The sequence below is a fragment of the Corvus cornix genome, chromosome Z (genome assembly GCF_000738735.6).
Source record: "Corvus cornix cornix isolate S_Up_H32 chromosome Z, ASM73873v5, whole genome shotgun sequence".
Classification (NCBI taxonomy): domain Eukaryota; kingdom Metazoa; phylum Chordata; class Aves; order Passeriformes; family Corvidae; genus Corvus; species Corvus cornix.
In genome coordinates, this window is record NC_046357.1 from 9928559 (window position 1) to 9942516 (window position 13958).

General features: G+C 38.5%; 1 protein-coding gene across 2 annotated transcripts; it reads left to right on the top strand.

Moving 5' to 3' along the window:
- Window positions 1–3080: 3080 nt before the first annotated feature.
- On the top strand, window positions 3081–13902 carry CZH5orf34 (chromosome Z C5orf34 homolog). Of its 2 annotated transcripts, XM_039566765.1 has the most exons (12): window positions 3082–3352; window positions 3633–3722; window positions 5895–6526; window positions 7167–7262; window positions 8531–8654; window positions 9460–9551; window positions 9770–9839; window positions 10139–10309; window positions 10712–10800; window positions 11532–11624; window positions 12449–12489; window positions 13261–13902. In XM_039566765.1, the coding sequence occupies exons 1-12, from the start codon at window positions 3158–3160 to the stop codon at window positions 13452–13454; spliced, it is 1887 nt and encodes a 628-aa protein (XP_039422699.1). In that variant the 5' UTR covers window positions 3082–3157; the 3' UTR covers window positions 13455–13902. The 2 variants fall into 2 exon arrangements, with proteins under 2 accessions (XP_020439906.2, XP_039422699.1); XM_020584317.2 differs by lacking the exon at window positions 12449–12489 and having other exon boundaries at window positions 3081–3352; window positions 13220–13902.
- The last annotated feature ends 56 nt before the right edge of the window (window positions 13903–13958 follow it).

Genomic DNA, 13958 nt, shown 5'->3' on the forward strand with positions numbered 1-13958 from the left:
TATTTTAGCATTTCAAAGTCTTTAGACTAAAATCCAGAAACTAGAAATGTGAAAACTAGATGACTTCCAAATACATATTCTCTAAGTTGAGCATAATTTTAATACAAAACTTTGAATCAAAATACAGGTCAGACTTTCTGCTGACTTTACAAGCAGATGTCTTGTGGAAAACATATTTATTCAGAACTTAAAGTCCCAAGGAACGAGCATTCATATATGCTTTACAGTAAAGTAACAGTGACTCCAAGGGACTGCATTTTACATCTTTTAGTTTTGCATAGTTGGTGGTGAGTCTTCTTTAAGGTAGCTGTCAGCTCCAGATGTACTGTCAGCTTGTGGAAGCAGCAATTTTACATGTAGATAAGAAGCATGCCAAATCATTGTGTAAAAAAAAAAAAAGTCAGGAACTAGGAATCGTGTATATATAGAGCAGCTCAGGTCAAGTTTGCAATACAAGTTTTTTCCTCCACTGAAAATACTGAAAAATCAAAGTGAGACTTTTGTTCAAATTAGTGGACAAGTTTATGGTCTGTACAGATGAACTTTGTAAGCGCTTTCAGTCTTTACTGCAGCAGGGAAAAATTAGTTTTAACTCTGTCCTGCTGCCTAAGGAAGACAGGATAATCTTTTCATTAAACACTTAAGTCTTTCCTACTTGTCTTAAATCTCACAGAACTTCAATACAAGCTAGTGAATGTGAAAGAGCAGAAGAAAGCAGCAGGTTTCTCACTGTCAGGACCCCCTCGTCTGCCACTTGTCTGCCCACTCTTAATTGCTCATTGTTCTGTGTATGATAGAGATGAGTCATGAGAGGTTTAAAGATGATTTCACCTGAATTTTAGCATTTACAAATTTCAAATGCATGGTATGAAAGTGTTTCTTGTCTACAGGTTTCTGAACAGTGCCTTGCAAATGTACAACCTTTTAAAAAGATGTATTTTCCTAATGGTGGAATGGTAAATCAGTGAAGGCACAGAAACATGGAAAGCAAAATTTGGGGGAGATGTGAAGCAAGCTTCTTTATCACTGGTTCTAAAAAGAAACAGGCTTCACATTCGAATTTGAGCATGAGACCCAAGCTTTGCAGATCAGTAAAAGTATACACACAATTTGCCACTCTTGACAAACTAATTATGATTTAACAAAAATGTTTAGTATATGAAAATCACACTTTGTTTAAAGTAATTTCAAAATGGGCTGCAAGAGTTGCTGCTTTGCATGTGCTTTGCTGTTGAGTGATTTTCATATCCAGAAATGAAGTCAGCTTGTTCTCAGTAGTTTCCTTTCAAATCTGCAAGGAAGTTCTTGCTACTGGCCTTTGGCCTTCTTTTTTTTTTTTTTTTTTTTTTTTTAACAGAAGAGGTTATTGGGCTTTAACTGTTGTGTTTTAGAATAATTGTAGCCCTACAGAGAGAAGAAAAACTGGCCCAACTACATCAGGTTTCACAGGTATCACAACTTGCACACAGCTGGGATTTTTTTTTTTTTTTCAATAGAATAATCTGTTGTGGCACTGAATGTTAGTGACACTCGGTCTGGTTTGTAGTAGTAATCTTTATTTCTCACTGGGTCATTACTTCCTTATCACATTCTGCCTTTCCTTCCTGCTGCACACAACTCATTGAGTTACTGATAGCTCAAGTTTGCAAGTTCTCTCTGACTGAATTATAGTTCTAATCATCCAGTTGATGCCTGTAGATCATTAGTTGATACAGGAACAGAAAATGACACTCCGGCCAAAAGACTGGGAAGATACTACACTGTTTGTACCCTGAATTGCTGATTTGCTCCCTCTACTTCAGCCTGTGTGACCTACTTCCACAGTTCCTATGCTGAGGGTTCCAGCCAGAGCAGTGAAATTGCCAGCAAAACACAATGCATCATCCATGAATTATAAAAATTAATATTCATAACTCATTCATAATCCCAATATATACTTTGAAACTTGCTTCAGGCAACTACTGTACATAATAGTACTCATTAAAAAGAGGTATTGTGAATATAACCAGGTTATTTTGATGCATGGCTGTGTCAGCAGCCACTTGACTGAGTGTTGATCTACTCTCTGCTGAGACAACAGCTGTCAAGAATGGAAACTTGTACTGAATGCATTTAGTCCATGATTGCACTGATCTGAGAAACCTGTATTTCCCTAAGCAGGTAAGGGACAATTGTTGCAGCTAAGAGAGACCATATTGATCTAGTGTGGATCTTCAACTGCATTTGCTAAGTGCTTGGATTGGGGGTTCATAATAATTGTCGCTTAGATGTGAACTGTCAATCCACTTAAAACAGCTTTGATTAAACTGTAAGTATTGGCGGGAGGTGGAGAGTGTATATAATCTTCCAAAAAAGTCAACTAGGTATCATTTTAAAATTGTCATTTGGCACCTTGGTCTTTCTCTCTATTCAGGGAGGGTTTCTACTACCCAGTTCTTGCTACGCAGCTCTGTGTTGGCTCGCCCTGCCCTGTGAATGCGTGAATGAAAAGGAGCCGTCACTAGAGAATTATTTATCTGTAGCCTGTGTTGTAGATGGGCAGCCTGCCTCCCGATTTTCCAGAGGTGCTGCTGTGGGGAGGTGAGGAATGAATGCTCAGTTGCTGAGCCGCGGTATTGCATAGGGATGCGGGAGAAGCAGTTCTGTGGGGAGAAGCAGCTCTGCAGCGGCGCACCTACTGGACGAGGTGTCTCTTGGAAAAGCACAGTTACACGTAAACAGGGTGGGGGTTTTTTCTAGGCCTTTGTAGTGCTAACTTCCGCAGCAGCAAAAAAAGACACCCCCGTTTTCAGCAAATAAAAACTTACTTTAAAAAAAAAATACAAAGACACCGTGTGCTGTTCCCTTAAGCTTATTTTACAGATGTGTGTATGAAATACGCTCACATTCCGTGAGGGAGCAGGACTGTGCGGTTACCTCACCGACTAACTGAGCTCGGTAGGGCCTCCGGAGAAGATCGCGCGGAGCTCGGCAGGAGTTCGGGCGGAGCTCGGCAGGAGCTCGGTGGGGGAGTTCGGGCGCTCGCCCCGCCCCGCCCCGCCCCGCCCCGCCCCGCCCCGCCCCGCCCCGCCGCGCTGTTCCCGCCGTGCGGCGGCGCGGCCGCCTCAGCCGGCTCGGCTTGAGCGCCGCCCGCGGTTCGGGCTCGGCGTCCGGTGCGATGGAGGCGGAAAGGCTGATGGTGCTGTTCGGGGACGACTCGGTGGAGGTGCACTACGCCGGGGGCTCCCGCTTGCTGCTGTCTCCTTGCGGCTCGGAGTATCTGTACGAAGCGGCGCTCCCCGCGGCCGCCCACCCGCTCCAGCCGGCGGTGACCACCCGCCAGCGGGTCGCCTTCGTCGTCAGTGCCTACCGGGTATGCGGCGGGCAGTGCTTTTGGGGACAGGAGCGCTGCACCTCGTCCCTGCGCCGTCCCAGGGACCATCCCTTGGGCAGTGCCTGGACTGCCTCCCTGCGCGGGAGCGGGGCGGCCCGGGGCATCACGGCACCAACAAGAGTTCTTGTTTCTCTCTGTAAAAAAAGGAGATGGTTTCATAGCCTCAGCTCCACAAAAGATCAGTATGAAATCAGCTTGAAATTTTATCACTGCATGGAATAACTCGTAACAGGGTTTGTTTTTCTTTGCACTTCAACAGGAGCAACTTCTACGAGCGCTAGATTTCCGGAATGCGTTTTCTTCTCGCCCTTACTTGCCTTCACGTGTTATACCTCCGGAAAGAAAAAAGGTGGGAGTTAGCCGTGTAATGCTTTTGTACAACAAACTTGTCTAGCGGACTTAATATCATTTCACAGGCCGTGGAGATCTATTCAGTGCAGTTCGGCTAATCTTCGTCATCTTTCTTAAAACTGCCATTTAAATTAGGTTTTAACTCTTACTTAGCCCTCTGTTTATGCACTTCTTTGAAGCCAAACACTGAAGTTAGTTTCCTCCTACTAAGGGCAAGACCTAGGATTTTGTACATTGTTACATTTTGGCAGTAGAAACTTTTCAGGGCGGTCACGGTCACAGTGCAACGGGAGGGTGTTTTCCGTGAGGGCGTCAGATCTTCCCATTGAAGTACCTGCGTGAAAATGCTGCTGAGGTCTGTGAGAGGAATGGGGCAAAGTGTCTCTCTGTGGGAATGGCTGCTCCAGGTCAGACTGAACATCCATCCAGAGACCAGTTTACCATTTATGGAAGTTTTGCTCCTGATCAGCATCTCTCTGGGTGTACCCACCAAAAATGAGGGCACAGCGTGGTGGGAATCTTAAAACAACTGATTAATCAGGCAAGTTTTAAAGCTTTTAGACTGACCCTTCATTAGTAACACACTTCATGCTGATGTTTAGCTGCCTAAAGTACTGTTGCTCAGTATCACTATATACTTAATTAAAAGACATCAGCCCTTACCAGTTATGCATTCTCTGCAAAGTACAGCAGCAAAGAGCTGATGGTCTGTTCTTAGGTGAGTGACTGGTGAGTCACTGGTGAGCGACTTCCACCTTCTCTCAGGCCTTGAAAGATCTTGGTCGTTTGGAGGTTGGCTGGGTTTCTAGACTGTTTTTAACTTACAGCATCCCTTGTGACTACCTGCTTCAGCATGCTGAAGAATAACTTTCCTAGGCCACAGCAAGAACCTTTCCGTGCTGGTTGGCTTCTCCCCCACAATCCTTTTTTGTTGCTTTGGTTTTTTCCCCCTCACTTTGAGAAAAACTCCTGCCTTTTTTAAAGCCAAAATAGTCTTTCTAGAACTCCTGAGATTGTCCTTCTCCAGCAATTTACTGTCAGTTAATTGTTCTGTGGCCTGTTACCAACCAGTGCCCATGTTTTCAAGGCCTTTGCTCTTTGCCACACTCCAGCAGTCCACCATAATAAAGTAAGAGTTCATTAAGCTAGCTCTCATAACAAGTTGCTAATGAGCCTGACAGGCCAGCCCGGGGCCTTGCACAGTTAACCTGAGACCTGTTACTACCAGTGACAATACTTTCATGGGCCACAGGGCACAAAAACACTTAGACTGCATTACTTGCCTTGTGCTTGAGCTCAAAACAACCCATTCCTGTGGTGTGCTTAGGCTCTCCTTTGGCCACTCCAACCACCCACATTTCTAGGACAGCTCCATGAGGGGGATCTTGTCAGTGTTCGGAACTGCAGCTAGTATTCAAAATGCAGGTTAACTGTGAATATATATTCAGTGATATCACTATGTGTTCAGTTTGTTCTTGTTCCATTCCTAGAATTTTCAAGCATTTCATACTGATTAAACTGCTGGTGAGCATTGAGTACGTTTTCATGGGAGTGAGAATTACAACACTGGGATCTTGGTTGGCAGCAGTCAGCTTGGAGCCCATTCTCCTATATAAAAAAAATATATAACTATATATAGTTAGGATTGCCTTTCCCCATTTAGATCACATTATATTTATCTCAACTGAATTTTTATCTGCAGCCTCGTTGTCTGGTATTGATTATTTTTTTAGTGTCCTTTTGTAATTCTTCATCAAATTGACTGATAATCAGTATGAACAAGATAGTTCAGCCATTCTCTCCCATTTTTTAAAAAGCAGTTGGAAGCACAAATACATACATATATAACATAGTTATATTTGTGGACAGTTGTGGACTGTCAGTTGTGCCTGGTCAGTTGCCCATGTACCTTACTAATTTATGACTGGATATTAAATTAAAATATTATTGCTAGATAGAACTCTTTAGTACGGGAGGAAGCAGATATGAAGATTAGATGTTTTGCTTCCTCTGAGTTCATACACGCAGATAAATATGGAACAGCATTTCTTGCCATACATCACCTTGCTGAAGGACTGAATTAATTTAAATGTAAGTGCTCCTTTGCAGGTTCTGGAAGGCAGGTCATTTTTTATCTTGCTGTACATTCCAATCCTTTTTCTTGTATTAGATTCTTCTTAGTGATACCTTAGAAATTAAATGGCCTGACCCTGCTGCAGCTGATCTGACAAGATGTTTAGACAACGGCAGTGTGAAGATCTCATCTGTAGATGGCTGTGCTCACCTTTACTTGTCAGAATTGCAGCAAGAATTTACAGTGGAGTTCTTATGCAAAGTCAGCCAGTCATCTGCAGCATACTCATGCTCCTCTGAAAAGAACAGCAACTCTCAAAGCAGAGATCAGTGTGGAAAACCAAGTAAAAATTATGCTGCAGAAAAATCAAGAATAAACGGTAAGAATAAACATGTTTGTGCTGAAGGAAAATACCGGGAACCAACAAAACCAAAGGACAAAGGAGATGGAGATGGAGTCCCTTTGTTCCGCACAAATTGTTCTTCTGAATACACGTGGGTTACACAGCGCTGGACTATTTCCTCCTGCCCAGAAGAATGGAAATACCCTTTGTCCTTGGCACTAAAGTGCTGTAACTTACATACTGTGAAGAATGTAATGAAGACATATGAGAAAAACAGCTGTACAGCTGTTGAAAGTGACGTTTTAGCAGACCCTGAAACACATGAAACAGTTTCTCGTTTACCTACAGCTTTGCCACTCAGCTGCAGAGCCCCACATTTACACAGGTAATTTAAGCTGTTTACTTTGTAGTTGTTAACATATGTTTTACAATTCTGCAGTTTGGAACTTCAACTTCTAGTGAAATAACTGAATCCTAGCTATAAAAAAAAAGTTTAAAATTACTATCAGTTGGGGGTTTTTTAGGAACTTCTTGAAACATGACATTGTAAAACCAACATTCTGTAACCTACTGTAGTGAAGCTATAGTAATTAGTTCAGAGAAAAAGTAAATTTTATTTTCTGACATGCTGTATGAACATGCAAAAGAAAAAGAGAATGTTGAAAAAAGAACTCAGGTTTTGTATTGAAAAAAGAACACAGGTTTTGTATTGGGTTGGCTTGGTTTTTCCTCTTCATTTTTGAAAAGATAATGCTTCTGAGGTGGGCCAGTGGCATATGCTGTCTGTCAGCATCACTAAAAATAATAATAAAAAAAAACCATTTGCAGGACTGAGAAGTTTAATTTGGTAACTAATGGGGATAATCAAGGAGTCAGAGGACTCTGAAAATATGCATCCCTTTTTCTTTTGAATAAGTGTGCATACATCAGTTCTAGTTACAGAAATTATTACCAGCACACACACACACACACAGAAAAACAACCAGCACATGGACTTAGTGACGCTTTCATTGCATTTTATACAGGTGGACTTTCTGTGACTTCTTTCAGAATGAAGATACGGAGAAGTATTCATTCCCTCAGCTAATTCATGTTGTGTGGTGCCAGGGTGTTTTCTACAGGTATGTAGGACGTAATTTGTGTTATATGGAAGACTTTATTTGTATGGGAGTTAAACTTTAAATGTCTTACTTTGTCCCTTTCTCACTCTCTGAGAAATGGAACATAATCTTCATGTCAGAGTCTCTTTATTTCTTCTATTTGTTCACTGAACTTCACATTTTCTAGCACAGTGTATTACCAGGTCTGAATCTGAAATCATGTTTAAGTGATTATATGATTCCTTAAAGGTTTACTGGACAGCTGGACTTCCCACAGATTTCACTAATAATCATGGTACTTGGTTTCTTTGCAAATTATTTTTCTCCTTTTGGTGCTGAAAATTTCTTAGTTTATAAATGTTTATCTTGGTGGCCCAATTCACATGTTTCAGGCACTTCAGCTGTGGATTTTCCTGGCAAGTCACCTTGTCCATATGGTTAACAGAAAAAAAAAAAAAAAAAAAAAAAAAAAAAAAAAAAAAAAAAAAAAAAAAACCCAACAAACCAAAACACAACAATAAGACTTTAAAATTGAAATTGCTACAACTGCTATTAGCATCTAAAAGTCTTTGATAAAAGTATTACTGGTGTTTAAACTTCTAAACTTTCTGCCTAGTGCTCTTCATTTTTCATCAGTGTAATTCCTAAATTTTCAACTAATCTAAACCAAATGTTTAGCAGCACTTCAGAGCTTTTTTCTGAGAATCCTCATTTCCTTGGAAGTATGGTGAGTAGCCATACTTATTCTTACAAGTTCCACCTCCAAAGTCCAGGCATCTAACCAGAGTTGCAAAATTGGGTCATTAAATTGGTTTTAGGCTCAGAGATACCATATGATCACAACTTAAAAAACATTGATCTTTGTGAAAAACACACAGCTGCAGTGGAAATTAAGATCTTCAGATGGTTCAGGAATTGTTCAGTCTGGCTGTTTCCTGTGTACACTAGGTAGGGCTGGTCTACCAAGAAAGTTGGATTTTTCTTTTCGGGATCACCGTGTTTTGTGGTCAGTGGAATGAGAGGTGTTTACCTCAACACAAAAAAGCTTCCCTTAGCTTACTGAAATCCCATCCCCATGCACATGTGCAAACAAAGAGCCTGGTAATGCTAATCTTCTGTGTTAAAAGAAATTATTGGTACATTCTGCTGTTCGTCAAACAGTAGAAATTTTCACATGTGAGTTGCTGTGTGTCTCTGCTTATTGTTTTCTTCAGGTGTACTAATCTGTTTTCCTTGTATAGTGACACAGCATTTCAAATAATTGCTTAAAATCTTGTTATTTTTCTTAGATTTATCCATGGTAAGACAAACATCACAGAAATTTATCCTGGTGATGACTCATTTTTCAAGTCAGAGGGAGCATTTTTGGGAAAATATTTCGTACGTTATACAATCCAAAAAGGAACAAAAAAGGTATAAAACTATTTAAAAACTAAAACTACTTAGAAGTATGTTTCAAACTCCTTCAAGTTAGCAGCTTCCTTAAGACATTTGGCTGTGCAGTGTGTAGTGAAGTCAACACTGGTAATTACTATAATGCCTCAATCAAGCCATCAGTCATACAAAAAGATAAGATTATTCCTTCTGTTTCAGAATTTATTGTTGTAAATTTTACACAATAAGAAAAATCTTCCTCATTTTAACATTTATTTTATCAAACTCAAAAGTAAGATTCTACAACAACCATTTCTCACTAATTTAGAAGTTTAGTCTTGAAGCCAGTGTATTGATTAGAGTTTAATCTCTTTGTACTTGGAAGTGTTTTCTACTAGAACCTAGAAGATGCAGGTTTTGTTCTGTCTTTGCTGTTCAGTGCTGGAGAAAGGATTTTGCCCCTCTGTGTCTGTCAAGTTCTACCAGAGGAGGGGTCCTCTCAAGTGCTAATGCAGCACCTTGTATTTTTAAAGCAGAATTAAGAATCAGATTTGTTCTCTTGGAACACAGGCTTTTACTTGTAGTCAAACATTGTCACTCAGTAATGAACTATAGTCTCCTCTCTGACTGTAAAGAAACTGAGTATTTGAATATTTCTTCACACAGACATAAGGTTAAGGATACACTTTTCAATGAGATATTTGTCTGTGTTCTCTGGCAGATTTAAATGTGATTATAGTTAGTTTCTGAGAAGTTAGAAATTTCATAACTTGCAAGATCTTAATGCTCTTTTCATGCTATGGCACCTGTAACTAACTCATCTTCTTTCTGCTCTTCACTGCAGGTGGAAGAAAAGATGTATTCAGTGAACAGCCTGCCTCCTGATGTGTCAGGAAATCCATACTCTATATCCTCAATTATTACTCAGGCAACCAAGTAACTGTACCCTTCTTACGTTAATTCCACTGACTTAGGAAGGACAGGAGTTAAAATTACACATAACACTTATTATTATGTTAAGTATAAAAATTAAAGGAAGTTATCTTAGCACTAGGGATGTATCTAAACTTTATAAAACAAAGGTTGCAAGTGCTTAGAAGACATAGTAGGAATGAAATGCTTAAATTTTTGTTCATTTTTTTTTCTCTTCTCAGAATACTTCAGTATTGCTGCAAAACAAAACTGTCATTAAATCATAATTATTATCTTTGCTGCTGGAAAGTGGTATGTAGCTGAAAATTTTTAAATCTTGCAGTGTTATAAGGATGATTATACAGGCTATAGGGAATAGGACTTAATCTAGAGGGAAGAATGTTGAATGTATCCTCACAGATCAGAAGGCATATATTTGGGAATCAGAAGCATGCATTTAAAAGTTATATTTAAGAAGCAATTGCATGATGAAGAGAGCTGGTTGTGATCCGGAAAAACAAGTTAATTAAAAATCTGGAACAGATACAGACAGTTTTAATGATGTAAATATCCTTTCTCCTCACATTTTTAATGCATTTTTTTGGTTCTAGGTACCTGAGGCAGATGGACGAGAAATGTTGCCAGTTTTGCTGCATGAAAAGGTTATTCCCAGTGTAGGAAGACTGGTTGTGTACTCAGATCATAAAGTCCATGCTGGATTTTGGGATGGGACAACCCTGACTATGGTTTGGGATTTCAGCTCTTCCTGTAGTGAGATCCAGGTAACTTGTAACTTAGAAGAAGGACTATTCCTAAAACTTTCCAGGAAAAAGTGTTACTAGGAAACTAATGAGGATACGAAACAAAAGTTCTGGTGCCTATAAAATACAAAAACAAGAAAGAATTAAATTCTGCAGGTTTGGAGACATTTTTACACACTTTTAGAAATAATTTATTCTTGAATAGCACAAAGCAAGAGTTGGGGCTTTGCCAGGTGTTTTTCCTCTGCATTCGTCATAGCAGACAATACCAGATTCTATCCCTAGCAAAACAAAGACTTGCAAGTGTTAAAAGTGGATTGTTCATAGATATTAAATTCTTAAATTGGCATATTATACTTGCTTTTTTTTTTTCTTTGGACTGCAGCAGAAAATTAATATTTGATTTTTTTTTTTTCTTCTAAGATAAATGAAGATGTAGGCTGGTGTAAGTTATCTACTCCTAATGGGCTACAGCAGCTAATACAGATAAGTCATCCTGGAGTCTATGAAAGGTATAAGCAACTGAAACAATTTAAATACAAAATGATTCTCTACAAATCCTCTTATATGAAAAAACCAGTATTTACTGACAATATACTGGTAGGGATGGAACAAACATGTAATGATATGACATCTTACTTTTGGCAAAGATTCAAGACCTGTATGACTCAGGGCCCATGCATGCTGTGATTCCATTATAATTGTTTATGGCAATGTCTTTTTAGAAAAATAACTAGAGCTGCAACTTGGCGTTTACTTCAGGGGATAAGAAAAAAAACCCAAAAGCATTTGTCCTATATAGAGCTGATATATAGAACTGCACAGCACTTTATCCAGTTTTTGCTTTATTACAGATACTGACCTCTGCCTGCAGATTGCTTTTTCTAATCTGTTTGCCCTAATTACAGCCTCATTATGGGAATCATCAGAAGTTTTCTGTGCTGTGTTTTAGCAAGCAGATATTCACAAACAAAAATTAACACTTGTACACTATTCATTGCAAATCATACAGCTTTGTTATAATTTACTGTATCTGTATAGGTCTAAATATCAAGAAGATTCTGGACAAAAAGTACGAATCAAAAAATGGCAAGGCAAGCTAGGAGAAAAAGCTGGATTTTGAATCATAGCTTTTTCTTTCACATCCAGGTGGATTCCTTAATGCCTTCAGTTTTTTGCTCAAATTAATGGAGTCTATTTCTCATATAAATAACTACTTTTTTGTATTTTTGTATTAACATAGGTACATCAGAACAGCAATAGAATGGTGCAGAAGTTTGAATGAAATGAAAGAGATTCCTGAATATACTGCACACCCTATAACTCAAGAAAATTGGTATTCATCTTTATCCTAAATAATTGACTCTAAATAATGTTTAAAACAAAACTCAAAAATATTATAAGCTGTGAATTTTATATCTTGCATTTTCTAATGGTCAAAAATGAAAATTTATTTTAAAAGTCCATTTATTTTGTATATGGTTTCGTATTTTTCATTCAGTGTTTAAAATATTAGGTGAGTTTCAGGTGAAGGTTGTTTCCTTGAGCTTTGCCTGTCTTACTTAAAAATCAGAATTATGGTGACTTTGTCAAAGGATAATTAATGTTACAAAGATAGTATCTTGGAAGGCAAAGATGGGATACCAGACTAAGAAAGTGTCTTTTAACAGAACATCAAGCAGTCCAAAACAGTACTTTAACCTGCTTAATGACACTTGTATCTCTTGCTGATGTACTTGTCCCTTTTAATACATGCTACTGACCAAAAATCTACTGACATCATCAGCAAACACATTGGGATATTAAAAATGTGCTAATTGAAATCAATTACAGTTGCAGTTGTTACTTAAATTGTAGCAGATTCAGCTGACACATTTTATAGCTGATGAAATTAAATTCTATCTATATTTATACATACTTACAGCAAAGAGACTATTCTTAGAGCAGAGACCCAATTTTTGGAAACACAAGTGATTGACAAAAGTCAGCCATTGAATAATGGTATCAAAGACAGAGAAAATGCTTTTTTTCACTTGGATTTTGCTGATCTAATTTTCAGTATTGCTGGAAACTGTTAAAAATTAAAATCTGAAGTAGAAAATATCCTTGAGAACCTTTTATGATACTAAATCATTTAATAGCCTTTATTTTCTTGGATAGGTCTGCTGATGCTGAGCTCGAAAAAATACAGAGATTTAATTGTATCCTTTTAAAATCTGTAAAGATTTTTTTCACTTTTATATTCTGATGTTCATCTGCATGTTCAAATATGCACTTTAGATCATCAAAGGCTCTCTATCCTGATCTTACCATCTTTTACTGTCTCACTTCTTAAAATTACCTCTTTTTCTTACTTACAATTTTTGTTTTATCACTTATCTTGTGGTAAAGATAAAAAACCAAACAAAAACAGTGTCTAAGTACAAAACTAAAATGAAAACTCACCAGAAAATAAAGCCCTTTTATGTGTATTGCGTAAGTTTTGCTAAGAGTCATCTGCTGATCTGTTCTTGAAAGAGGAATAACACAGTTGCCTTTGGGCTTGTTGTTGCAGTACAGTATCTTTCTGTTTATCAGCTACCTTAGTATTGTTCTATTTTGTTCAGTCAGCTCAAAATGTGTACTGTGCTGAATCTGCTTAAAGCCACTTTCTGTAACTGTCTTTAAGCCAGAACTGTTCAATTCTATTAGTATGAAAAGTGCATGCTGTTAAACTGCAGTGTAACACCTGTTTTCTTTTTAAAGTAACTCTTGGATAAATTGAAGTCTAAAAGACATTTTCCTATAAATGTTGTAGACATTTTAAGCAATACACACTTTTTCCTTTTTTAGCTGTATGTAATTACCATGCTACAAAATGTGAGACTTTGCAAGCAGAATGATGAATAGAAATGCTAATTTTTATTATAAGAAACTAATTTTTTTCTTTAGGAGGAAGAGTTTGAAATTCTTTCTTAACAAAGTAACACTAGTTTTATTAGACAATAGCAACATTTTGAGAAGGACATCTGCTGAAAAATCCAATCCATCTGGTATCACTGTCAGAAAAAATGAAAACAGGAGTGAGACGGAAGAACTCAGTGAAGGTTGCGTCTTGGAGGCTTTGGAAAAAACTTCTAAAGTCATTCAGGATATTGAATCTTTGCTTGCTGCTTCTGGGAAGTGAAGCCCACGGGCACATGAAGCCTGCAGGCACACGAAGCCCTGTGTTCTGTGTCTTCACCAGCTGTGCCTGAGCAGGCTCTGAGGGGAGAGAGGAATGAACGCTGAAGCCAGAGGCACAAGTGTATTCCTGGTCAAGTCTGCCAGGTGCCAGTGTAATATCATTTATAACGCCAGTGGTATATTTGGTATAGACAAAGAGAACAGCTGAGATAATAGAGCACTGCTGTGTAAATACATCAGGCCTGACCGGACAGTGCTGCTTTTAAATGTATGAATGTGTTTTCGAATGAACTTGATTGATGGATCGCTGCTGAAGTGACCAGGGTAGAGGTGGGAAGTTTTAACTGTAAAAACGTGCTTTTATTCAGATGCTTACACCAAGATAATACCGAATAAAATGTCTCCCAAACGCTCTTTTTTAGTAAATAAATACTAATTTCAGGGTAGGAGACACTTTTCTGCTGTGTGGTCTGTCAGTGGCTCACCATGTCTTTAGTGACAAAAC

Coding starts and splice junctions, on each gene's coding strand:
- CZH5orf34 (XM_020584317.2), top strand. CDS start 3,158: ATGGAGGCGGAAAGGCTGATGGTGCTGTTCGGGGACGACTCGGTGGAG. Junction 9,552..9,769: donor ATTATTACTCAGGCAACCAA/GTAACTGTACCC, acceptor TTCTCTTCTCAG/AATACTTCAGTATTGCTGCA. Junction 9,840..10,138: donor ATCTTTGCTGCTGGAAAGTG/GTATGTAGCTGA, acceptor TTTTGGTTCTAG/GTACCTGAGGCAGATGGACG.